The following is a 27,585-nucleotide window of genomic DNA, read 5'->3' on the forward strand; positions in this document are numbered from 1 at the left end:
CACCAATGGCAACTCAAACCTTCATTCTACTCACCCTTTTACTACTCGGTGTCATCGCCCATGCAGTCGACTCCAATCAACCTGCCTCCTGCAGCTGCAGCAGCAGCACTAGTGCTGACGAGTGCCGAGCACTGGCAGCAGAAGATGCCATCACCATAGGCATCGGCGAGGTTGGCTACACCAAAGAATTCATCCTCCTAATCCCACGTCTTAAGGGTGCGACAAGGATCATCGCCGCCGCCGAAGGCAACCTTCATATCTGTGTGGAGGGTTTGATTGAGGGATTAGACAACGTGAGAAGAACGCTCCACAAGCTGAGAGTGTATATGAAGACGACGCAATCGGTTTCGGATGCCCATGGATTGAAAGACATGGTCGGACACATCATAGTTTCCAGCAACGTTTGCCACGCTGCGCTGAATAATGCAGATAATCTTGTTGTGCAGATACTTGACAAGAAGCTAGAAGACCTTGGATTGGTGATTGATAATGTGGTATCTCGTGTTTCTCAAGTCTCAACCCAACAGTAATTTGTTGAAGGAAAAACCCTTGTCTCAATAAAAGTATCACTAAATGTAACAGATTATTAGTGTAAGATCTCCATATATATATATATATATATATATATATAAGCAATAAGATTTTATACCCAACATTTTGGAGATAATATTAGTAATAGCCTCAACGGATAAACCTAACTACAAATTGGTTTGATGCAAATTCATACAAACTCTTTTAATAAATTGTGTTAAACTTTTTTTTTTTTAATAGCTATAGGACACGTGTCATTTTATTAGATGAGTTTGTATGAAATAGAAAATTTCTATCTTTCATTATAGATAAGGTTGATCCCTTGTTATTGCGCTAGTTTGGGTCCCAATCAATGAAGAAAATCATAGGGAATAACAAATAAATAAAGGAATAAATAGAAATTGGAAACAAAAAATTTTATATGGTTCGGTCTATAATATATGTCTACCAGTGAAAGCCTTAAGGTTTATATCTTGCTCTTATTTAATTGATAATATATTGTGTTTGTATAAAAGGTTCTATTTATAGAGTTTACAAATTATCTAATCAAGTCTATAATTAAATCTCTTTATTTAGGATAATATAATTTAATTAAATATTCATCAAATTCCTAAATGTAGGGTAATCAAATATACTCTAACATTCCTTAAGGTGAAAGATTATGGAAGCTTGACTTTAAAAAGAATGATTTTTTTTTTTTTTTTCTTGAGATGGCAGGCGCACGGCCAATGGTGGTGACTAGAGTTGGTGGCGGTCAATGGTGGGAGATGGGCCAACTATAGGCTAAATGAGAGTCAACAAATGGCTGAAATGAGGATAATTATGAGCATTAAATGGGCTGGGTCATCAAATAAAACCACCAAGGCCAAAAAATTGGGCCAACAAGGGGCCGAAAGATGAGCCATGGGCATTTTTTTTTTTTTTTTTTCTTTCAACAAATTTTTCTTTTCTCAGGCTTTTTAGTTTTTCTAAGAAATGGTCTACAAAGTAGCAATGGGCAGGCTTCATACAAGACTAAATTGAAGTAAAACGGTGCAACACGCCTTGTTTTTTATGTCAAAAATTTCACACTTAAAGCCTTGATGCAACAAGCCCTTCTTCATATGCGGTGGATTGCAAAATCAAACAAACACAAAAATTATACAACTCTTCTCAAAACCAACCAAGAAGAATCAAGGAATCGAGGAAAAATATAAGAGAATCTATTCTCAGGGAGTTTCTTATTGAAAAATGATGGAAATAACATATCAACCATGGGCTAAGCCGTCTTTTATGGGTTTATATAGAAAATAGAGTCTTAAATTGATGCAAACCTCAATCGACACGCTTTTGAGACCCAACAAATAATATTGGAATACTGACCCAAGAAAGCTAAAATTCAAATTTTTTATAGAAAACCCTGACCCAACGTTTATAAATGAAATGCAAACCAAAGGTATAAAGTACCAAACCTCGACCCAATGATTATAACTGAATCACGAATCGAAGGTATAAAATTTGAACGCCACAAGGAGAATCTTTGATAAGTTTACAAGTTCTTTTAAGAACCAATAGAAGAAGCAAACCTCGCGTTCTTTTTTTTTTTTTTAATTTTCATTCATAATTCCCTCATTACAATGAGTGCATGCTATTTATGTCACACACACTTTTGTTTCACTCTTAAATAGGCTTTGTTTTCGATATTAGTCGCACACTCTCTTGCCTTTTTTCACTCGTAGCTTCCCCTTTTCAGTTCTTTATTAAATTAAGGAATGTCTAAAATAGGCAAGTCAATCAGCCAATTTAATTAGTATGGAGCTAGAAAGTCAATCAGCCATTTAATCCTTCTAATTTCACACCCACTCAAGCAATAATCAGCCATTACTCCACACAATTGCTAAGAAAATTACGCCCAATTAAGCAAGATCAGCCCCATCAATAGCTTGGATTAAATTTATTACGCCTTCATCTTCCTTTGGGCCAAGCTTGGAATGCCCCATTTTAGAACCAACCCAAATCTCTTGAATCAGCCCATTAAGTGCTTCTTTGATCTTCTTGGATCTTGCTCTAGTAATAGACCCAACTGGAACATGCAATGGATCATTTAATGGTGCTTGTTGATTCTCATCATTCCCTCTCTCTTTAAAAGGATTCATCCTCGAATCATCACCTACATCAGAAGGAGAAAGATCAGAAACATTAAATGTAGCACTAATGTTATACTCGCCTGGAAGATCCAACTTATATGCATTATCATTGATTCTCGAAAGGACTTGAAATGGACCATCCCCTCTAGGATGTAGCTTGGACCGCCTACGGGCTGAAAATTTTTCATTTCTCATATGTACCCAAACCCAATCCCTTAGTTCAAAGATAGCTTGTTTACGGCCCTTATTGGCTTTGGTTGCATATTGCTCATTTTTCTTTTCTATATGTTGCCATACACTTTCATGGAGTTTCTTCACCATCTCTGCCTTCTTTTAGGGGTGTCAATGCGGGCGGTTAAAAACCGCTCACTAATCACTATAACCGCTATAACTGCTTAACCGTATTAACCGCTAACCGCTATAACCACCTAGCGGTTATTGGGTTTACTAACCGTAACTGCTAACCGCTTTTTTATATAATATATTTTTATAATTATAATTATAAAAATATTTATACATATAACATAATCACTTGATCATTAAATCATAATTTTTTTTTAAAAAAAAATAATTAAATCACAATTTGAGTATTAATATATTATCACTATAATTTATATGATTATATCACATGATCGATTGATCATTAAATCATTTGATTATATAATAACAAATTATATATATATAATATGACATAACTCATAAGTATATCAATTCATATTAATACAACAATTAAATATCTAGAGACTTATTTTCAATATACGTTATAAACTTATAAGTCTATATAAGTCTACATATGCATATGAATAATACAAATGTATAATATCAATACTTAATCATATGATTCAATGACAATTCAAATACTTTATTCAAAACTTCAAGTTAATCATATTATTAATGTACAATGATGATATGATTCGTATAATATCAAATTAAGTAATTGACATTGGATTAAACAATGACCAATGTGTTACTTATAAATACAATTTAAGTATTAATGTATTATCATTATATGTTGTGACAGTTGTCTGAATTCTAAACTTTTTTTTATATGTTATGTTGAGTGGGTTTTTATTTTTTATTATATATATATTGCTTTTTTTTTTTTAAAAAAAAAAAAAAAAAAAAAAAAAAAAGTTAACCGGTTATGATTTAATATTTAAGGAAATTTTTTTAAAAAGTACAAGTAAATGTAAATTTTGGATCAAATATTTTTGATTTTCCAATATGGGCTCTTTTTATAGCAATTGGGCCCAAGAAGACATTAAAAATACAAAAAAAAAAAAAAAAAAAAAAAAGGTAAAAGAAAGCCCAAAAAGCCCTAAAAAAAGCCTAAAAAGCCCAAAAAAAGCCAAATTTTAAAAAAGCAGTTAGCGGGCGGTTATCTATTTCACTAACCGCTAACCGTTAACCATTAAGCGGTTAGTGGTTGTTAATGAAATCTACTAACCGCTAAGGCGGTTACGGTTAACGGTTATTGCCAATAACCGCTAACCGTAACTGCCTTGACACCCCTACCTTCTTTTGACCATCCAAACTAGTCTTTTCATTAACTGGCAAAGGCAGCAAATCCAAAGGAGTTAGTGGATTAAAACCATATACAATCTCAAATGGAAAAAAAAATCAGTAGTAGAATGAACAATCCAATTATATGCAAATTCAATGAATGGCAAACAATCCTCCCAATTTTTTTAAGTTCTTTTGAATTATAATACGCAACAAAGTAAATAAAGTTCTATTTACTACCTCGTTTTATCCATCCGCTTGGGGGAGACAAGTAGTCGAAAATAATAATTTAGTCTCCAACTTTCCCCACAAGACTTTCCAAAAATAGCTAAGGAATTTAACATCACAATCAAACACATTACTCTTAGGAACACCATGGAGCCGTACTATCTTTCTAAAGAACAAATCAATGATGTGGGTTGCATCATCGGTTTTATGACAAGAGATGAAATGTGTTATCTTAGAAATGTGCCATCGGTTTTACCTTTCATTGACTGAGGCAAGCCTAAAACAAAGTCCATAGAAATATTGACCCATGGTGCACTAGGTACAGGCAAAGGAGTGTATAATCCATGTGGTAAGACTCTAGATTTGGCCTGCCTACATGTAACACATCTAGCACAAACTCTCTCCACATCACGTTTCATCTTTGGCCAAAAAAAATGTTCATGCAACACGTCTATAGTCGTCCTTACACCAAAATGGCTCATTAGACCACCTCAATATGCTTCACACACTAGCAACTCGCGCATAGAACTATTAGACACACAAAGTCTATTCTCTCTAAACAAGTACCCATCTAGTCTGTAGAACTTTTTAAACGTCGCCTTCTCATACGCTCCATACACACTTGCAAAGTCATCATCATTAGCATACAATTCCTTAATATATTCAAATCCCAATACTTTTGCATTTAAAGTAGAGACAAGGGCATACCTTCTTGATAATTAGGGGTGTCAACCCGGTCCGGTTTCCGGTTTTTGGCCAAAACCGGGGACAGGAATTGGGGTACCTCGGTTCTTGATTTTGGAAAACCGAAACCGAAAACTGGCTCCCGGTTTAGCGGGGTCCCAGTTACTGGCCGGTTCCAGTTTGTACCCGGTCCAGTAACCAGTTTTTTAAGAAAATTGATTGATAAGGAGAAAAATTCAAGATTCAATTGCAAAATAGAAATTAAACAACTTTATACCCATTAATTTTTATTTCCACCACAAACGCAAAGAATATAACATGAAAAAACTGAAACTTAAGGGAATTTAGAGCTAAAATTTATCAATAAGCCATTCTGTTTATTATAGCTTCACTCAAACATGGACAACAAAGAAGCCAATTTCTGGCCAAACCCACAACTCAACTTAGCAAAATAAGCAACAATCGGAAAACCCACAACTTAATTTAGCAAAATAAGCAACAATTGGCCAAACCCACAACCCAACTTAGCAAAATAAGCAACAATCGGCCAAACCCACGAATTAATTTAGCAAAATGAGCAACAATCGGCTAGAAAGAATTTTATTTTCACACTGTTTCTCGGCAACAAAACACATCTCTAAATGGCGAGATGCATTGATGGTGGCGAAACCTCCAAGTCCCTTGCATTGGCGCACTGGAGTTTGCAAAAGGCTTCATGTGTGATGCACTGATGGTGGCGGAAGTGAAAGTGAGAGTGGCATTGAGTCGTTGACTGATGGGAGAGAGAGAAGCGTGAAGTAATTAACCTAAACCTAAAATAAAAAACAAAAGTAAAATATATATATATATATATGCACCCGGTTTTTACCGGGTGCCAAAAACTGGGACCAAAACTAGGGTCCCCGGTTTCAGGTTTATCGGTTTCCCGGTTCCGGTTCCGGTGTTCCGGTAATTTTTGATACCCCTATTGATAATGCATTAGCCACAATATTTTTCTTACCTTGTTTGTATTTGATTACATAAGGGAAGGTCTCAATGAATTCCACCCACCTGGCATGCTTTCTATTCAACTTACTTTATCCTTTCAAGTGCTTCAAGGACTCATGGTCGGCCTGTATGACACATTCGTTCGGCCAAAGGTAATGTTGCCAAGTCTCCAATGCTCTCATCAATGCATAAAGCTCCTTGACATATGTTAGGTAGTTCAAAGCTGCCCCATTTAGCTTTTCACTAAAATAGGTTATTGGCCATTTCTCCTACATCAAAGCAGCTCCAATACCTATTACGGAAGCATCACACTCAATCTCAAAAGTTTTAGAAAAATCAGGTAATGCTAATAAATGAGCATCACATAACATTTCTTTAATCTCAATAAATGCACGATCTTGCTCACTACCTCATTTAAAACCGACAGATTTTTTAACAATTTCAATGAGTGGTGCGGCTAGTGTACTGAAATTTTTGACAAATCACCGATAAAAACTAGTCAAACCTTGAAAACTTTTTACCTTAGTGATTGACTTAGGTGTGAGCCATTCCTTGATAGCCTTCACCTTTCTTCACCCACCTCAATTCCTTTCGCGCTATTAACATAACCAAGAAACACAACTTTGTCCATACAAAATGAACATTTCTTTAAATTTGCATATAGTTTTTCTTTTCTCAAAACATCAAGCACACATTGCAAGTTATCGATATGCTCATCTAAGTTCTTACTATACACCAAAATATCATCAAAATAGACCACAACAAATCTGCCTATAAACGTACGCAATGCATGATTCATTAACCTCATGAATATACTTGGTACATTAGTTAGACCAAAAGACATTACCAACCACTCATACAATCTATATTTAGTTTTAAATGTAGTTTTCCATTCATCACCCTCTTTCATCCTAATTTGATGATACCCACTTTACAATCAATTTTTGTGAAAATACATGACCCAAGTAATTCATCCAACATGTCATCTAGGATAGGAATGGGATGTCCATACTTTACCATAATGTTATTGATAGCTCTGCAATCAACACACATTCTCCAAGTTCAATCCTTCTTAGGCACAAGTAACATCGATACCATGCACGGACTCATGTTCTCTCTCACGTGTCCTTTGGTCATCAACTCATCAATTTGCCTTTGAAGTTCCTTTGTCTCCTTTGGATTACTCCTATAGGCTGGTCGGTTAGGAATTGTTGCACCTGGCACAAAATCAATTTGATGTTTTATTCCTTTAATAGGTGGCAATCCACTAGGCACATCGTTAGGAAACACATCCTCATATTCCTGCAACAAAGAGACAACAACACTAGACAAAGATTGGTCAAGTTCGTTAGTATTAAAACATGCATTTTTGTACAAGAGTACAAATATAGGCTGGTTTGTATAAAAAGTACTCTTGGCATCACTTGCCTTAGCATAAAAACTCACTTATTTTTTTGTTTTTCTCTCATTTTCTTCACTTTCTATTTTCTTTTCACTCTCTTCCTACAACAAAGAGACAACAAAACTAGGCAAAGATTTGTCAAGTTCGTTAGTATTAAAACATGTATCTTTGTACAAGAGTATAAATATATGCTGGTTTGTATAAAAAACACTCTTGACATCACTCACTTTAGCATAAAAACTCACTTGTTTTTTTGTTTTTCTCTCATTTTCTTCACCCTTTTTTTTTCTTTTCACTCTCTTTTCATCATCTTTTTTTAAACTCTCGGTTTCCCAATTTTTTTCAACTCATTCTCTCTTTTCAGTTTTATTTGATTTTCATACACTTGTCTTGAAGCCAACGGTACAAGAGTAATGGTTTTATTGTTTTTCACAAAAGAATGCCTATTCTTGAACCCGTCATGAATGATCTTCCTATCAAATTGCCACGGCCTGCCCAATAATATGTGACCCGCATGCATTGGAACAACATCACAAAGTACTTTATCCTTGTACTTCCCAATTGAAAAAGAAACTATTACTTGCTTATTTACCTTAACCTCCCCACAATCATTCAGTCACTGCAACTTATACGGTCTAGAGTGTTTCAAGGTAGGTAAATTCAAATTTTCAACTAAAGTAGTGCTAGCCACATTAGTACAACTTCCCCCATCAATGATCATACTACATACCTTGTTGTTAATGTGACATCTAACATGAAAAATGTTCTCCCTTTGTTGTTCCATGTCATCCTCTTTGACTTGGACACTTATAGCACGCCTAGCCACAAGTGACTCACCCTCCACCGGATACTCCACATCAACGTCACAAGCGTCCTCAAGTGATGGCATATGGTCAACATCACCCTCGCTTTTGGTTTCCACCTCTCCACCAACACATACGATCATGGTCCTCTTATTTGGGCATTGTGAAGTTATGTGACCTACTCCCAAACAACGAAAACACTTAATATCACAATTGCAAGTTTGAGATTCGGTTTTACCTTTGTTGACATCGGGGACTTTATCTCTCCTTTTTGGTGGTTCAATTTTAGACTTAAAAATAGCCCCTTCGCATTTCCTCCCTTTCGACTTCCATGAAGTAGAGGAGCTCGAATTTTGAAATGACTGAGTTCCTTTCCTTTTAAGCTGTCGTTTCACCTTTATTGCCATGTGCAACACGTCCTCCAACTCCATGTAGTATTGCAACTCCACCACGTTGGCAATGTCTCGGTTCAGCCCATTCAAAAACCTCGCTATGGTAGCTTCTCTATCCTCTTCTACACTAGCCCGAATCATGGCGATCTCCATCTCCTTGTAGTAGTCATTCACGCTCCTATAACCTTAAGTAAGACTTTGTAATTTTTTATGCAAGTCCCTATAGTAGTGACTAAGGACAAACTGCCTCCTCATGATGGCCTTCATTTCCTCCCACGTCTCAATAGGCCTTTCATGGTTTCTCCTTCTATTCATCACAAGTTGAACCCACCAAATAATATCATAGTCAGTAAACTCAATGACAGCGAGTTTTACCTTTTTCTCCTCGGAGTAGTTGTGGTACTCAAAAATCAACTCCACATTTTTCTCCCATTCCAAGTACACTTTAGGATCGTTTTTCCCTTGGAACGACGGTATCTTCATTTTAATGTTTCCTAAGTTTCTGTCAGTTCCATTTTGCCATCTTGGATCTCTTCGAAAACCTCTACCACGCCTTTCTCCCATTGGCACGAACCTGCCCTCACCGTTCAATGAAGCTTGATCCCCTTCATCTTCAGAATCATTCACGTGCGCACGCCTTCCTTCTAGCATTAGGGACTCTTTGGGAATGCCCCTCATGCCAAGTAGTAATAACATCGTCTTGCCTATCCATTCGATCCCAAATCTCATTAAACACCACGTTCATGCGTTCATATTGTTGTTGCATAGCCTACAACATGAAGAACAACTCCTCCCTACCTTCTTTGTTTGATGTGTCACCCCCGAAAGACATAGTTTTGAAACTATAGAAAAATGTTAGAAATAATTCCTCACAACAGTCCCTCACGTGTTTACACTCAAATTATGTCACTCACACTCGTGTTTCACTCTTAAATTGGCTTTGTTTTCGATATTAGTCTCACACTCTCTTGCCTTTTTCCACTCGCAGCTTCCCATTTTTAGTTTTTTATTAAACTAAGGACGGTCAAAAATAGGCAAGTCAATCAGCCAATTTAATTGGTATGGAACTGGAAAGTCAGTCAGCCATTTAACCCTTCTAATTCCACGCCCACTTAAACCATAATCAGTCATTAATCCACGCCATTGCTAAGGAAATTACGCACAATTAAGCAAGATCAGCCACATCAATAACTTGGATTAAATTTATTACGCCTTCATCTTCCTTTGGGCCAAGCTTGGAATGCCCCATTTTAGAACCAGCCCAAATCTCTTGAATCAGCCCATTAAGTGCTTCTTTGATCTTCTTAGATCTTACTCTAGTAATAGGCCCAACTGGAACATGCAATGGATCCTTTAATGGTGCTTGTTGATTCTCATCACAAATCTAGTAAAAAATGAAATTAAAACACATGGTAGCTATCTTGTTTGGACGGGTTATTTTTGGTTCTGACGAAAAAATGCGACAAAACCTTACAGGCATGCTAAAAACCATCCTTGGTTGGATAAAGACCGGCTGAGACTCCAACTAGACCCTTTGAGAATAAGCTCTGAGCCAAACGGGATCCAATCGTGATATTGATTGGATGCCTCGGGGCTCAACATTGATCCCAATTCTGAATCCTTGTTCGAACACGGACCAATGACCACTCTGACCAAAGCTCATAGGAATTTTCTCCAAAGCTTGTCCAATAGGCGTGTACGGACGAGCTTTAGACCTCATTCGATGTCGTCTCCGCCCGATTTCTTCATGAATTCAAACGCAACTTCGTCTACATAATCTCTATGTCTATTAAAATTATCTTTCCCCAAAAAAGATGGGCTACTATAGATTAAGAAACTATATGCATGCCAACTACGACCTAAAACACCATAGCCTAAATAACGCAGGCACAAAAAAGTGACAGGATTCTAAGGATTGGTTCTGTTGCGCCCCAAATTTTTAAAGTCTATTTTAGAGATATTTATTTGATGATGATTATTTTAATATTCATAGTAGTTAATGATTTTAATTCTTGAAGAATCTATGGTGTTATATGAATTTACGGAAAGTGGTAACTAGAGAATGGTAATTTGTGGAATAATAGAATAGTAATTGGTAGAAAGAGTACCATATGGTAGATAGAATAGTGATGGAAGGTAGAATAGTTAATGGTAGGTATGATAGTATTTGGTAGGTAGAATAGTAAACGGTAGATAGAAGAGTAATGGAAGGTAAAATAGTTAATGGTAGGTATAATAGTATTTGGTAGGTGGAATAGTAAATGGAGGAATTGTAAATGAAAGGTAGAATAGTATTTGGTTTTTTTTTTTTTTTTTTCAATAAATAGAGCTTCCCCCTTCACAATTTCACCACTCATCTCCCTTCTCTTCCACATATTCTTCATTCTTCCGCTTTCTATTTGGTCTTTCTTTTTTTTGAGAGTGTTTACACAGAGCAGAGAGAAAGGGCGAGACAAAGCGCTGCAAGAAAAAAAGAACACAAGAGAGAATGGACTTGAGAAATTAGTTTTAGAAAATATACTAGTGGTGTTAGTCGGATTGGAGCAACTAGATTTTTCAGACCACTTTTAGTTTCAATCTAAAAGTAAGTAAATTCACTACCCATTCTAAAATTACTTCATATCATGCTATTTAAATAATCTTGTATTAAACTGTAAATAATTATTTTATTTACCATTATGAAAATATGTTGCATGCATGAAAGATTTCTAAATGAATTATTTAGAAAGCTTCTATTTCTTTTAAATGCTTTCTAAATACAGTAAGTTTATATTTGGAAAAGTTTCATTTTTGAGAAAAGAAATTTGAGAAATGATGATGATTATAAGAAATAAGAATGATGATAAACCCTCTTACATGTTGTTCTAAGATGCATCAAGAAAAGTACAAAGAGAAGTACAAGAGATGAGATAAATGTTTATAAAATGAGGGTGCATGTATGAAGGAGAGTATTTTTGGCCCCAAGAGATAAAGAAAGAAATGAGTTCGGTACCGATGCTTAGGATGGAGGAGCAACCACTGAAAGAGGCTTTGCCCCAAGGTGGTTCCATCATTTTTGCCATGCTAAGTGCACCTTTAGTTAATTGGCTAGCCGAGGGGAAAGGGCTGTGGCCACAGTATCTCATCCTAGATCGCAAAGGCCACGCAACCCTAGTACACGAGGGTAACAGTGTACATGGGCCCTATTATGAGATAATAACTAAAAATAATCGCATTGATGATTTATGATGATGTTTTATTACTACTGGCTACGTATATAATTTATGTGATTTCCGATTTCAAAACTAGGAACATATATTTTATGCTGATCTGATTTTTAAAACTGGGAACAAGGAGTAAAACTATTCATGGTTATGGATTTTTCTTACTGGGTCCCTTTGGGCTCATTCAGTTTTATTTTTTGTTTTCAGGTAAAGAGCACAATGGAATAGGAGGTTGGAATGGGGGTGGGAACAATTATTAATTTTATAATATTTATGTATCAACTATTTGTAATAAGTGTAATAAGAACTGTGGTCATAATTTGACATTATGCAACTAAGAATTATCATTTTCGAATTTCACTATTTATCATATTTTGTGATAAAAATTTTATATGTTTATCATATCCTTTAAAATTAAGTACTCTGATAGGCCTTATAGGCATCATTTTAGAGAAAAAGTGACAAACCTAGCCCAAATCGAGTCAGAATGGAGATTCAATGAAAGGGTCAACCAATAATAACAGAAAGAGCGGGATACGTAATCTTGTCATGGTGAATAATGACAGGGGTGTATTTGGGTTGCCGGATTTGATGAAGGCGGCGGCGGAGGTGCTTAGGAATGGCGGGTTGGGGTCGGCCTATAGGGCGATGATGGCTAATGGGTTGTCTGTGGTGGTGAAGAGGATGAGGGAGATGAATAAGTTGTAGAAAGATGGGTTTGATGAACAGATGATGTGGTTTGGAAGATTAAGGAACCGAAATATCTTGACCACTTTGGCCATTTCCAGCAAGAGTGGCAGCTTATTATATCTTTTACATGGCCTATGGGGTGGTTGCCCAGCCACCCTAACAGGCCTGGGGGTGGCCGGTGAGTCACCCCTAAACCACCGTTTTGTTTTTTTGTTTTTTTCCCCCCTAAAAAAGACGTCGTTTTGGGGGTATTTTTTAAATTGATTTTTTTTTCAAAAGGGTATTTTAGTAACTTAACCTTGCCAAAACGACGTAGTTTTGAATTTTCCATCCTATTTGATGGTCATGACTAATGGAGTGGCCAAATTGCAACTGTTTGGTAGTTTGGAGGGCTACTTTATCACTTTTTGAACATTTGGAGGCTAAAATGGAAATGACTAGTAGTTTGGGGGGCTAAATTATATATATTTTTTCCTAGATGTTATGTTGAAATGTGTAGTGAAAAACTAGTAACTAAAATGAAAAAAAAAGTTGTATTTTAAGTAGTTAAAATGAAAACTCTTACTGGAGATGTTGTAATGTATGATGTTGTTATCTCTAAGCATGATAACTAAAAAACATCTCCCAAATCATATTAACAAGCAGTGCCTAAGTCTCTAAGAGCGGGCTTGGTACGTGCAATGGTTATTCCATTAGAAAAAGAAGGTGGAGTCCCTAAGGGGTAGCTCAATCGGCTGTGAACCACGCCTCATGAAGCGGAGGTTACTAGTTCGAATCCCCCCTCCCCCTTCCTTTGTGTGGACATGTCAAAAAAAAAAGGTGGAAATAAATAGTTATTCTTATTCCTTAAGGTAATAATACGAGTAATGCTATATACCATCCTTTTATCTCACAAAACTGATGTGATTTTTAAAATTACTATTAAATTTGAGATAGATCACTATTAAATTTTGTGATTATAAAAGTCATAACAAATTTAAGGGGATATAATGAGTGTGTATAACATTACTTGTAACAACACATGTTCATCAACGGAGGCCGACTACGCTCAGGGGTGTCATTGGGGGTGATGTGACCATCCCTGGTGTTCTGTCTAGATATCCATATAATATTTCAACGGAGGCTGACAACGCATGTTTTTAGAATAATTTTAAAAACTACATTTTTAAAAGTATCTCACAATACTGATGTGACAGTCCCAATTAATTTTTGGATTAGTCATTATTTTAAAAACAAAGGTGGAAGCTTGGTTGGGCCTACTAGCATTATGCATGAGATAATTAAATAAAACGTGGTCTATGGTATCAGGGCTGTACAAGTGGGTGGTTATGCTAACCACTACTAATCGATATCTGCTCACCGCTAATTCGCATATCCGCATGTGAATACAGATAACTATTTATATTTATATATAAACAAAAGACTTTACAGTTAAGAACTATTTATCTGACTAAAAAAATAGTTAAACAAAACTAGCATGAGAGGAAAGTTGCAAGTCATAATTGAGATATTAAAAAAATATAAAATGAATATTTAAGTCAAAAGATATATAGTAAGCATCCAAACTAGTGTCTGTTGGGGTGGTTCCCTACTAATTAGTTGTTAATGTATATTTATTTGCAAGAAAATCTACATCTACAAAATAAATTCTCATGTTCTTCTTCAATATAAAAACTATCACCCCTAAACAAAAGATTAAAGCAAAAAGAAACTGATAACTAAAAACACCTTATAATCATCAAGCATTTGTTATTAATAAAAGTATCAAACACAAAATTGGATTTGAAAGAAGTTGCACCAAGTAACATAATGTCAAACCTTAAACTCATCATGGATATTTGTTTAGAGGAAAAAAATATCTCTAATTTTGTTGTTTGAACTGTTAGAGTTTTCATATATAAAGCCTACTTGTATGAATACGTTTCGAACAATTTGTTCTTTTATTTAAAATGAATTTTATAAGACTCTTATTTATTGTATAAATTACTAGCAATATGATATCAAACTATTAAAAATTCAAGGGCTTAAAAAAAAAAAAAAATACTAAAATAAGCCAAAACACTAAAAAGATGCCTAACACTTTCAAATTCGTTTAAAAGTAGGCCCTAATAAAATCTCAAAAAAAGTCTAAAAGATTAAGATAGGCCCAAAAAAACCCATTACCTGATATGCATATAGCAGTTAATAACCACACATATAGCGACTATTTAGTAACGGCATGGTGTAGATACAGTCACATAAAAGTCATAGCTGCATAATATGGATGTTAACATTGCTCAAAAGAAAAAGAAAAATATAAAAAGAAAGGGGAAAATTCACTTTACCCCCCTGAAGTTTAAGGTGTTTTTCAATTTGAATCCTAATGTTTAAAAATTTGCAATGTACTCCCTAATTTTTTTTAAAATTTACAATTAACACCCTCCGTTACTAATTGCCATCTAAGTATACGGAAATTGTCAACATAGGAGCAGGTGAGAGGCATTTGCTTCTTTTCTTCTTTCACTCTAACGCCCACACGACACCCAAAAGGGGTTCAAAAGGGGTTGACGAGAAAAAAATCAAAACAAGCATTGGGTTTTAATGAGGGGTAATTACGTCATTTTACTAGCTATGTTGGGTACAAAATTGGAAGACGCAACATAAAAATTCCACGTGAGATGCACGTGATGTCATTTCCGTTTACTTAGACGACAATTAGTAACGGAGGGTGTTAATTGCAAATTTTTGAAACATCAGGAAGATACATTGCAAATTTTTAAACATTGAGGTTTAAATTGAAAAACACTTCAAACTTTAGGGGGTAAAGTAAATTTTCCCAAAAATAAAAGATTCCTTTACACTGAGTTGGCAAATTGTTATTGTCTTCTTAGAGTCATGAATGGAGACAAGGACATTGGTGCTCAAATGCCTGCTCTCATGAACTCCATTATGTGTGTAAACTTGTCGAGGTTTCTTCGAATCTTCCGGATTCAAATGGGCTTCTTTTCTATTGAACTTCTTCCTTACTTCTTGGATATTTCCCTGTGTAGTGTGCCTCCTATATTCATACTTGTGTAACAAACTTAGAAATAGAAAAATATAATAATAAATATGTTTATTGATTGACCCGAGAGAAGTTTACTTGGATACCCACATTTTTAAGGCAATATATATAGCTAGAAATGAAAATAAAAACAAAGTATTAACATATAGCTTCCAATAATTTAGTCATAAATTTTGATTTTGGCATAATATATTGGGTAAATTACTAAATTAATTCATGGGGCAAATCTATCCATATGGTATATATAAAAAGTATCTTAAAAATCCGTGTGGTATGATCTTGTTTCAAATCAATTATTCTATTAAAATTTCGTCAATTTTTTTTTTGAGGGACCCCTATGAAATTATAATTCTACTCTCAAATAAAAAAGTCAAAAAAAAGAAATAAAGAAAAAAAATAAAAAACCTTTAGGGAATAGTAGAACCACCCGCCAAAGGTGGCTTGAGCGGGTGGCTAGGCCACCTCCTCTCTTGGGTTGGTTAGCCACAGTTCGACCACCCCCGTTGTGTTTTTTTCTTTTTTTAAAGGGTATTCATAAAAAAGTCATGGAATTTGTATGGAATTATCAATTTGATCGGGAACATGCCACGAGGATTTTTAAGATACGTTTTATACAATCCAAACCTTGTGGGTCAATTAATCAATTTAGCCTAATATATTTAGAGGAAATCACAATTTTTTATTTTTTACTTACGATATGAATGAGCTATATTGGTTAATTTGCCTAGACTTTAGGAAGTAGTACTTTTCCCATTTTAGGTCCATTTTCAATAGCAGATTGTGACAGATAGGAAATAAGTACTACTTTAACAATTGGATGAAATAATTGATTTAACATGAGCTAATTAAAGATGAAAACAAAAACCTAGGTAGCAATTCAGTAAAATCACTTCTTTACTATCATTAACCTTTGTAGCCATGTAATAAATCTTTCTTTTATATATATATAAAGGAAAATAATGATTTTTTTGTATTGAACGTGAAAAAGTTTTGTTTTGTTTTGTATTGATTTTTTTATTTTATTTTATTTGAATAGTAGTAAAAAGTTAATGATGTGATATAAAAAGTGAGAATCTTTTGATATTGAATTTTTTTTAGAAAATGAGGTGAATAATATTTGGGGGTGGAGGGATGTTTATCAAACACTTTCTAAATTCACATCTTCCTTATCGGCTTAAATTTTTGAGATAAGTGATAATGTCATTACTTTATTTCTCATGACAAATTTTTAAGGAGCTACCTATAAACGTTAAAACACTTTGCTTTCTTCTTTAATTAATGATATTATAGATAAAGTCAAATGATTAATAATCAGCATCAATCATCATAATGATTATTAGTATATTGGAACATACTAATGGAGGGAGGGGAATGAAAGTTCCTTACGTAAAAGAAATATAAAAAACTCATAGTCAAACATGGGAACACATGACCTAGAAGTCGTAGGCTAACTAATCAACATAAAAAAGGCTCATGTTTCCTGGTTTTTTATTCGTTTTTTTTTTTTGTCAAGCAAAGCATGGCCTATGGAAAATAAAAAATAAAAAGACAAAATAGAAAAATAATAATATTTTGAACCCTATGGAAAATAAGTAAAGCATTTCCAGGTATAATGTACGAACTTCCCTTGATTAAGCGGGGAATGACATAATAAGAGAAAATGTCCCCAGATGAGTCTGAAGAGATATTTCATATTTGCAATGACATCGATGACGTCCTTATGACCTTATATATACGAATGAATAGCATGCTATGCTGGTGCATGTTTTGTTACATCAGGTTAATATATATTATAATTATTTATATATTAAAATTATTGTTAAATAAGATAATGATATATTATTATTTTTATTAGAAAAATAAGGAAACTTTCCTATTAAGCAATATCTCTGGTAGGAAATATATGATTTGTCTCCCATTAGAATAATATTTTTTTATTTACATGTATTTTTATTTCTGACATATAATAGTCTATATAAACCTAATAATGATCAATAAAATATATGAAAATTTTAATATTCAACTCTAGTAGTTATTTTGGGAGGTTTATGGTTCTTTGAATTACCCTAAAATTAGGAGGCCCAAGATTCGTTGAATTATCCTACCAAACCTATTGCTCTCGTTGATTATTTATCCCTCGTTACGGAGGTCCATAACACATTTTCACTTTGATAAATATTACAACATTATCAATAAAATTTGGACTCCATTTGGAAAATGTTTCTTTAATTTCATGTGATTGGTATTATTGACAATCTTGATCAAATCAAAAACAATTTGGTTGACTAGAAAAATTTCATTTAAGTGGCATAAAATGGTTTTTCTTTATTTATGTAAATTTTTTTCGAGTTTAAACTTCTCCTTCAGGAACCATAGTATCCGACCTCCTTCTTGAACGGGCTCTCTCTATCTACTGTTGTTGTTATTGCCATCGCTGTCACGAATTTTCTGTGCAAGCCAAACGCTAGAAAGTGGTTTAAAATAGTTATTTTTTTATTTTTATAAACAATTTTCGAGTTTGAGCTTTTCTTTGTTGACTCACAATATCTGACCTCCTTCTCGAACGGACTCTCTTTATCTACTGCTGTTGTCGTTGCCTCGCTGTTGCGAAATTTTTGTAGAATAATGCTGGATTACTTACTTCTACTTATTTACACCATTTTTTCGCATTTATAGATGACTTTTAAAACCACTGTTAAATTAAAATTCAATAAAGACCTTTATCATACCAAATGGTAATTTTAAAAATTACCTATAAGTATGAAAAAATTATGTAAAAAAATGAGAGTAAGTATAGTATTCTCTTTTTTTTATGAGCCAGAAGTTGTTTTCTACTTTTACTGCTGAAATCATTTTCCCGACAAAAAAAACATTTTTTCCCGACAAAAAAAAAACATTTTATCTCAAAAGATAAAAAGGGTGGGGGGGAGTGGGGCTAACCCCTTACCTTCTATAAATAGTTTCGACTCAAAACCATTCACAAACTACGAGGGCAAGAACAATAATGGGCAGCGAGGAGAAGCAACTTAAATTAGCGTCTCGAGTTGGGATAATTGGGGCCGGCGTTAGTGGCATTGCTGCTGCTAAACAACTCTCCGGCTACAGCCCTGTGGTTTTTGAGGCCACCGATTCAATCGGCGGTGTCTGGAAACACTGCTCTTATGCTTCGACGAAACTACAAACCCCTCGGTGTGATTACGAGTTTTCCGATTACCCATGGCCGCAAAGAGATAACTCATCTTTTCCTTCGCACGTGGAGGTTTTGGAGTACTTGCATGGCTACGCAACACATTTCGATGTGTTGAAGTTGATCAAGTTCAACTCAAGGGTGACGGAAATTCGGTACGTTGGTGACCATTCTGAAGACAGCGCAGAGTACGGGCCTCTGCTAAGAGGTCGTCCTGTTTGGGAGGTTGCTGTAGAGGATACCCCATCCAAGCTTGTTCAGGTGTGATGATCATTTCTCTATTTATTTAAATTTTTTTTTAAAAAAAAACTTCAAAAACGATTATTGAACTACTAAGTATTTTGAGAAGATCCTTCAAATTTCAAAAACTCTTAATTTCACTTCCTTGAACTTTTAATTAATTGATGCAATATACCAACCCTGTCAATTTTCAGCGTTAACTTTACCAAAAACTGACAAAAATACCAAAATACCTTTAATTTTCGGTTTTTATTTTTTATTTTTAAGAAAAAAGGAAAAAAAAAAAATTGAGTCACAAGGGTAAACTTAGAATTTTATAAAAAATTAAAGAGTATAAATGTCCTTTAATCATGTTTACCATCCATTTAACGTTGAAAATTGACGGAGAGGTACATTGTATCAAATTGAAAGTTCATGGGTGTAATTGAGAGTGTTTAAAATTTGAGAAGGCAAAGTCTTCTCAAAACACGTGATAATTCAAAAGTCCTAAGTGAAGTTTTCCCTTTAATTTATTTAATTTATTTTCCTCTGCTCAAGCTTATTCAAGTAATTTCTATATTAATTGAAGAACTTGTTTACCTGAAAACTACCCTTTTATTCTGGAAGTTGGTTACTCTGCTGCTTCCTCTTGTTTGTTGGTGTTTTGGTTTCTCTACTGTTGTTGTTTCTGATTTCCTTTGTGTTTTTTTTTAAAGGAATAAATTATTTTATTACACAATTTGTGTGTAACAAAAATTATATCCGTCAAACTTCATAAATATGTATATATCAATATTGATATTGAGTAATGCTAGGTACCATTTTTTTATTTTCCTAAAATCATCTTAAAGCTGATATAACTTTTAAAATCACCATTAAATTTGAGATGAATCATACTTGAATTTTAATCCAATAGTAATTTTGAAAGGTATATCAGCTTTAAGAGAATTTTAAGAGGATAAAAAAAAAAGTTACCTAATATTACTCATTGATATATTAATCAAATAACATGTAGGCACTAGCTAGTACAAAAAGAAATAAAAATACAAAACAAAGGTTTGAGATTGTATTTGAGGGGTTTAAAAGTGCGTTTAACACTCAAAAAGTTCGTTTGAAGAAAAAAATACTCGCTTGATAAAAAAAATTAAAAACACTTTTAATGGTCCAAAAAATCTAAAAATGGACAAAACGCACTTTCGACAAAAACTTAAAAATGAAGCTTTTGCCAAAAAAACGCTTTTCGACTTACAAGCTCTATTTCTTAAATATAATCACAAATAGACTCTAAGTATAGAATCTGAATTGAACTTCTCAATAAAAAATTCATTCTATATTTTTCACATTATGACAAAAACAACTACGGTGCTACAAGTTGAGTTACACAACACAAGAGGTTTCTAAAACTAATTGAAAAGTAAAAACTAGTAATTAAGGTTATGCCTTCTTAATTAAATTAGAAGAGTAAAGTCAAAAGTCATTTTGTTTTACACCATTATTTAACTGGAATCTTGGTTTTTCTGAAGTCTAATTCATTCTTTGTTTACACTATTGATTAAAAAAAAAAAAAAAGAAGAAGAGGTGGGCATGAGACAAAAATGTGATTTTCACTTTTGTGTGGGGGCCATCTTGAAAAGTCAACAAAATACATGTAGGGCCAAACTTCTTGAAATTATGAAACCGATGAATTCTCTAAGGTTAAGAAAAATGTGTTTGAATTTTTGCTGGCTCTGTCACTAGGGTGGTAATTTGTGATTGCATGTCAGTTTCAGTCAGGTTAAAGCATGAGTATAAAATTATATAGGTCTAACTTTAATTTGATTCATTTAATTAAATGTATTAGGCCTTTCAATCCTAACCCGATAATTTCATGTTTAATTTGTGTTGAGTTTATGGATTATATCAAAAATTGTCAGTACTAAATGTCAAGTACTGTATGTCGAGTTTAGGTCGTATTGAGACATGGATATAAGATTTTATATGTTAACTCTAACATGACCTATTTAATTAAATGAATTATATTTTTTTAACCATAACTTACTATTCTCGTGTTAAATTTATATCAAGTTCGTAAATTAGATAAAAAATTGTCAACCCTAGTTAGTGATAATGTGTTATGAATCTTATGATAGATGTGGGCATGCGTGCATTTGCTAGCTGTGACAGTATGTTTGTTTAAATGCTCATATATTCCCCTTTTCCCCTTCTCTCGCTTTGAATAAAAAAAAAAATCCTCATATATTCCCCTTTTCCCCTTCTCCCACTTTGAATAAAAAAAAAAAAAAACTCATATATTCCCCTTTTCCCCCTCTCCCGCTTTGAATACAAAAAAAAAAAAAAAAAAAAAAAAAAAACTCACACACATATATATATAGTACACCTTAATTCATAATAATGCAATTTTTTAATGACTAATCAAACTGTCGTTTGCAGTGGTATGCTTTGGAGTTTCTTGTCGTATGCATCGGAAAATATGGAGACATAGCAAGAAGACCAACTTTTCCAGGCAACAAAGGTCAAGAAATATTTCATGGGAAGGTCTTACATTCCCTTGATTATTCTAAGCTTAACAAAGAAGCTGCTCGTTCTCTACTCAAAGGAAAGAAGGTGGCTGTTGTTGGCTACAAAAAGTCAGCTATTGATTTATGTATGGAGTGTGCAGAGGCAAACCATGGTATATATATATAATTCTATTCACGTGCATATTTATGCATATCTATTTATTTTAAAGGAAAATATTACAGTCACTTTCTGTGCTTTGACTCATTATATATAAAAAAATAAAAATATAACCCCTTGATTTCCAATTTTATAAAATAGATCGACCTTTCATTTGTATTTGATCAAATTTTCTAGCATGTTGGTTTTAAATTATCAATTATGCCATCTAAAAATAAAAAAGAAATTAAAAGGGGGCAACCCTACCCTCTGCAACTCACCCCAGGTTCTTATTTATTTATTTTTTTTGTTAGAATGTAAATTAAATGATTATTTTTATTTTTTATTAGTTTAAGTTTTTAAAATAATTGGTGATTTAACATGCTATGAGAGACAGAGATAACCCTGTTAAATATTTCATGAGTTGAGACTTTACTTTAATTAAATTAAGCTTCTTTTATAAATGTGCCTTGTTTGGCTCTTGCAGAAAATGCTTAAAAATTGATACTTTTGGTTTTTCTTTTTCCTAATTTTATTGAAGGACCTGACGGGCAACCCTGCACAATGGTGATAAGAAGTTTACATTGGACCGTTCCATCTTACTGGATTTGGGGACTCCCATTTTTCTTGTTTTATTCAACAAGGTCCTCTCAGCTTCTCCATGAAAGGCCCAACCAAAACTTGTTCAGGACCCTGTTTTTATCTCTTCTATCTCCAATGGTAAATTCTTTTTTCTCATCATCTTCATTGCACCATTATTGTTATGATTATTATGATGGTGATGATGATGACGACGATAATGATTATAATTGTTAGAGTAATGCTATTCTTTATACTTATTTATTACATTAATTTCTAGTGGCTAGCGTGAAAAACTACTTAAAACACGTCACTACAAATTTATTGAAATTGACTCCTCAAACTATCTAGTCTTTACTTAAAAACCGTTTTGCGGTTTTAAAACGTAATTTTTAAAAATGAAGTTCATTGTTTAGCAAAATTGCAATTTACCAAACGCACCCTCTTGATTACGATTTAAAAAATACATATTCTTTTATGATTTCAAATCATAATTCTTTAAAACGCTCTCTCAAACGATACATAACTATTCAACTTACACATTATTGTTTGGAAACAGAGAAAAGCAGTTTCCAAGTTCATAGAGTCATACTTGGTGTGGAAGCTTCCCTTAGTGAAGTATGGACTGAAACCAGAGCATCCATTTGTGGAGGACTATGCTTCCTGCCAGATGGCCATCTTGCCTGAAAATTTCTTCTCAGAGGCAGACAAAGGAAACATAGTGTTTAGAAAAGCATCAAGGTGGTGGTTTTGGAGTGGGGGGATTGAATTTGAAGACAACACCAGATTGGAGGCTGATGTTGTGATTCTTGCTACTGGTTTTGATGGCAAGAAAAAGCTTCAGGCTTTGCTTCCTCAGCCCTTCAACAATCTCATGGTGGACTCCTCTGGGATCATGCCCTTGTACAGGTAACCAAATTCAAAACCCACATCTTCTCTTATTTATTTAGCCTCTTTTAATTACATTTCCGTTAGAATTTTCTGTTAAACTCTAACAGAGGACACAAGAATGCCCAAAATACTTATGTTTAAAAAAAAGAAAAAAAAAAAGCGGATAAATATACTTTGACCCCCTCAACTAACAGCTATTATATATATTTTTTTAATCATAAACTGACAGTTGTGACATTTACATACATCAAACTACCATTTTGTTGTAATTAAGCCATTTTTTTTTTCCAAAAATACCCATATTTTATTTAAAAAAATTAATTAAAAAAAAAACTAAAATCAAAATTTCATGCAAATTCTTTCTATACTAATCAAACTTTACTCTATGTATTTTAGTATTTAATCAAAATTTAATTATTTAATAATTAATTAATTTATTTTTTATTTTTAAAGAAAATATGAATATTTTTGGAAGAATGACAGAAAAGTGGCTTAATTGCAACAAAAATGTAGTTTAATGTATTCAAGTGCCACATTTGTTAGTTTGTGAGACTTTTTTTGAAAATGGCCAGTAGTTCAGAGAGCTTAAGTATATTATTTAACCAACAAAAAACAAGAAGCTGAAAATTTAGTGGATACCCCGCAGCCATGTTGTGGATCTAGTATTCTTATAAGTTTTGCTAAGTATAAGAGATATTCCATTTATTTACTGTTTGATTTAACCCAAAACTCTAACGGTAGAGGTGAAATTAAAAGAAACTGCTAATAAAATGATATGTAACAGGGGCACTATCCATCCATTGATTCCCAACATGGCATTTGTGGGGTATGTTGAGAGTGTTTCTAATCTGCACACGGCGGAGATACGGTGCAAGTGGCTTGCCAGGCTGGCTGATGACTTGTTCAAGCTTCCAAGTGTTGAGAAGATGCTTGAACAAACATCCAAAGAGATCCAAGTCATGAAAAGGACAACCCGATTCTACAAGAGACATTGCATTTCCACCTTCAGCATCAACCACAGTGATGAGATTTGTGAGGAGATGGGGTGGAGTTCTTGGAGGAAGAAGAGTTGGCTTTCGGAAGTTTTTAGCCCGTATAACAGCCAAGACTATGCATGAAGAGCAAACTATATATAATTCACTTAGAATAATGCTATATATTACGTTCTTATCACAATACTCGTATTATGTTTGGTTGATGTAATAGCTTCTATCAGTGTTTAATTTTGTTCTAAATAAGGGCTGATGGGTACTATTACTGTCATATCAACCTAAAACTGATAAGAGTGTAGTATATAGCATCTGTGAATTTATTTGGGTATAAGAGTTAAGGGGCGAGCTAGCTAGAGAGATGATCAACACTACAGATGTTTTGCAGTGCTCCACATATGATAAGATCAAATTTATATTTGGGAACATTTATTTTTTTTGTATTTATGTCATTGTTTTATCATTACAATAGTGGAATTACTTACAAATTCTTAAGCTTTAATTTTGCTTTTTTTTTTTTTTTTTTTTTTTTTTTTTTTTCAGGCAATATAAATTTTCACTGCATATAAAATAGAAACATGGGCATGGGTTTCTAGGAAATTAGATACAAAGCTAGGAAAAATTAAAATGAGCCTTTCACATATAACTAGAAATGGGCCGAAGCTAAGCCCAATAATGTTATGGCACAAGGCCTCCCTCAGTTTTCAATTTTTTATTTTTTATTTTTTTTAATAAACTTAAATGAGTCTGCTCAGTAAAAAAACATTAAAAAAAAAAAAAAAAGTTTTTTTTTTGGCTTTTATACTAAAAAATATATATATATTTTAGGAAAGCTTGAAAATGACGATTGTTTTTTTAAATGCTCTTTTCAGGCATTTTTTTTAATAGACAAAAGTTATATTTTTCAATATAATTCCAAACATGCTTATGGTCTATAAGAATAGATCAACAATTGAACTTCAATCCAATATCCTCAATGTTTCTCTTCAAAGATTAAAGAGAGGAAGCTCAAAAAGAAGAGACAAAATAATATTTGTATAAATTCGATTATATTAAGGTACATAATATGAAGTGGAGGCCGTCCTGGAACTTTAAAAATTGACAAATAAGAAGAGAACCGCGTGAGAAAGGAGAAGAGCCTACTCCTTTCTTTCTTACACATTATTTCCCCCCCCCCCCCCCCCCCCCCATTGGCCTGCCTGCTTTTAAGTTCTTTGCAGGAATTATTATCAAGATTGAAAAGAAGAAGTTTCTAGGACTACCGAAATTTAATAGAAAGAAAAAATAGACCCAAAGATTTTATCAAAATAGGAAAAAAAAAAAAAAGAAAAAAAAAGAAAAAAAAAGACAAAACAATCCTTGTCAGGCTAACCACTCCCCATCCATACCTTCGATTTCTCCAAACTCCATTCTGTGTCAAAGAATCACAAAGGGGAAAAGAGAAATTAGTGAACTTGAAATTAGATTAAACATAATTGTCCTCCTAGCAAGCGACAATCAAATTAGAAACAATAACAAAATAAGAAATTCTTGTGGGATAGAAGTATTTTTCGGTCTCTAAAAGTGCGATGTGTTTCGAAAAGTACATATTATTTTTAGTGGTATTAATAAAAAAGAAAATATGTACTTCTCATATTTTGAAAAGCATACGATACTTGGAAAAATTCTTACAATTCAGTTAGTAAGAAATTTATATTCATTCTTGTGGGTCAGTAATATGGGACGGGAATCCATAGTAATTGCTCAAATTACTGTCAATTTGATTAGATAATATGAGAGATTTTATATGAGACTTCTCTGTGTGAATAAGTGGCTGGATTCCGATCCGGTCATATGAGGCAACCTTTTCAAGTGAGGCCATGATCATCTGAATGGCCGCAGCCACCTCTATGATATACATCTAAAATTCCATCAGGCCATGAAGTGCGAAAGTTTGACAACTTTCACTAATATTGGGCCATCACAAAGCACAAACCATACAAAAGGAAGCATACATATAAAGCCAAATTCCTCAATCAACACCTCAGTACTATACTGAGAAAAAAAGAAAAAGAAAAAGAAAAAGGCATGGAATAATCCCAAAAAACAAACGTTAATTTCTGATACTTTCTCTTTTAATTGTCTCCGAAAAAGTTGCAGGATTCTTACCGAGGCAAGGCAAGATCTTGGAAGTAGTCCTCAGAGCAGTAATCATTCAAATGATGTTGCAAATAGCTCTGATCATTTGCATTCAACCAAGCTGGGAATTCCAAATTCATTATGTCATTCCATTCCATCTGATGCTGCTCTCCTACCGATCTGATCTCCGCCATCTCTGCATCGTCCATAGCTGCATGCAAGCTTCCTTCACTTCCACCAGCTGCAACTTCCTGCTGTGATATTGCAACCGAGGGAATTTCCTGATCAGCAGCCGCAGAAAGATTGGGGAACAAGGATGATGATGATGATGATGGAGATGAGGATGATGAGTAAAGTGATGAAAAGTTGAAATCATGAAGATTGAGATTCAGGCCTAAGGGCTGATTTGGAAGTGTGAAATTGAGAGTTTCTGCAGAAAAATTGTCTAGATATTGAGAAAAATTGGCTATGCTTGATGGGTATACTCTGGAATTTCTCCTAGATTTCATCATTTCTTCTTCTTGATGATCAAAACATGGGTGGGGCTGTTGTTGTAATTGTGTTTGTTGCATTTGTTGTTGGCTGGCTTGTTTCATAGCTTCCCTGTGATATTTAAGAGCAGTGGCAATCTCTCTCCTAGCCTCAGCCATGTTAAGCAGCCTTTCTTTGTATGGCCTGCTGGCATGGAGTCTCCTTCTAACTTGTTTTTTATGTTGCTGAGGTTGTCGGGGTTGTTGTGCTTGGTGGGTTTCCACACAACCTTCACCCAATTCTGTCAAATTTTGAGGTTCTTTGTGGTTCATGGGATGTTTGGTTCTTGAAGAGGCTATTTGTTTCACTAGGCTACGGATATAAGCACCAGAGAGATGATGAGTTTCCTCATCTTTGTGCTGATGATCACTAGGCTTATCTAATTCCATTGCTTTCTGGTGCGAACGTATTGTGAGAACCATGGGTTTCCTAATATTCACACTGCAGAGGCAGAGGTTGATCCGGAGGAGTCCTGAGGGCCTCATGGGTGTTCTAAATAGTTGGGGACCGTCTCTAGGGTTTTAAATTCTTTTGTCTTTTTCCCTTTTTGTAAACAAACACTTGCTACCATTTTATTATGCGATTGGAATGGGTAGTTAGGAGGTTAGGCATTACTATTTATCTTTTTCTTCCCGCTATACCTTTAAAGGTTTGTCTATAGAACTATGCAAGAGCATTATCTTTAAAGCTTGATTTTAATTTTTTGGAGTATATAACTTGGTACGATCGGAGCTTTTGATACACAGCCTCCCAAAATTAGACTATAACTTTTAATCTATCTTCGTTGAGGACGGACTTCCAAGAACGAAAAGTAATATATAGAA

The 27,585-nt window shown here is 34.0% G+C and overlaps 3 protein-coding genes across 3 annotated transcripts; 1 reads left to right on the forward strand and 2 right to left on the reverse strand.

Annotated features, from left to right (window-relative positions):
* Positions 1–2,426: 2,426 nt before the first annotated feature.
* Positions 2,427–4,537, reverse strand: LOC148584607 (uncharacterized). Its single transcript, XM_088518536.1, has 3 exons — positions 4,523–4,537; positions 4,173–4,259; positions 2,427–2,984 (listed from the first exon to the last, which is right to left on the reverse strand). The coding sequence occupies exons 1-3, from the start codon at positions 4,535–4,537 to the stop codon at positions 2,427–2,429; spliced, it is 660 nt and encodes a 219-aa protein (XP_088374662.1).
* A 14,059-nt stretch (positions 4,538–18,596) lies between these two features.
* Positions 18,597–24,241, forward strand: LOC132185172 (putative flavin-containing monooxygenase 1). Its single transcript, XM_059598982.2, has 5 exons — positions 18,597–19,040; positions 21,429–21,669; positions 22,195–22,373; positions 22,792–23,141; positions 23,908–24,241. The coding sequence occupies exons 1-5, from the start codon at positions 18,597–18,599 to the stop codon at positions 24,239–24,241; spliced, it is 1,548 nt and encodes a 515-aa protein (XP_059454965.2).
* Positions 24,242–25,299: 1,058 nt separating this feature from the next.
* Positions 25,300–27,326, reverse strand: LOC132184688 (protein AAL-toxin resistant 7). Its single transcript, XM_059598408.2, has 2 exons — positions 26,261–27,326; positions 25,300–25,523 (listed from the first exon to the last, which is right to left on the reverse strand). The coding sequence occupies exons 1-2, from the start codon at positions 27,244–27,246 to the stop codon at positions 25,475–25,477; spliced, it is 1,035 nt and encodes a 344-aa protein (XP_059454391.2). The 5' UTR covers positions 27,247–27,326; the 3' UTR covers positions 25,300–25,474.
* Positions 27,327–27,585: the final 259 nt, after the last annotated feature.

Source organism: Corylus avellana, chromosome 7 (assembly GCF_965113065.1).
Source record: "Corylus avellana chromosome 7, dhCorAvel1.hap1.2, whole genome shotgun sequence".
NCBI lineage: Eukaryota > Viridiplantae > Streptophyta > Magnoliopsida > Fagales > Betulaceae > Corylus > Corylus avellana.

Bases quoted from the DNA above. Each gene is read 5' to 3' on its own strand.
- LOC132185172 (XM_059598982.2), top strand. From the start codon at position 18,597: ATGGGCAGCGAGGAGAAGCAACTTAAATTAGCGTCTCGAGTTGGGATA. The intron at 19,041-21,428 runs GTGTGATGATCA...TGTCGTTTGCAG, and splicing joins CCCCATCCAAGCTTGTTCAG to TGGTATGCTTTGGAGTTTCT. The intron at 21,670-22,194 runs GTATATATATAT...ATTTTATTGAAG, and splicing joins GTGTGCAGAGGCAAACCATG to GACCTGACGGGCAACCCTGC.
- LOC132184688 (XM_059598408.2), bottom strand. From the start codon at position 27,246: ATGAGGCCCTCAGGACTCCTCCGGATCAACCTCTGCCTCTGCAGTGTG. The intron at 25,524-26,260 runs GTAAGAATCCTG...TCTTTGACACAG, and splicing joins CAAGATCTTGCCTTGCCTCG to AATGGAGTTTGGAGAAATCG.
- LOC148584607 (XM_088518536.1), bottom strand. The intron at 2,985-4,172 runs GTAGGGGTGTCA...CCCTAAAAGAAG, and splicing joins GTTTGGATGGTCAAAAGAAG to GCAGAGATGGTGAAGAAACT.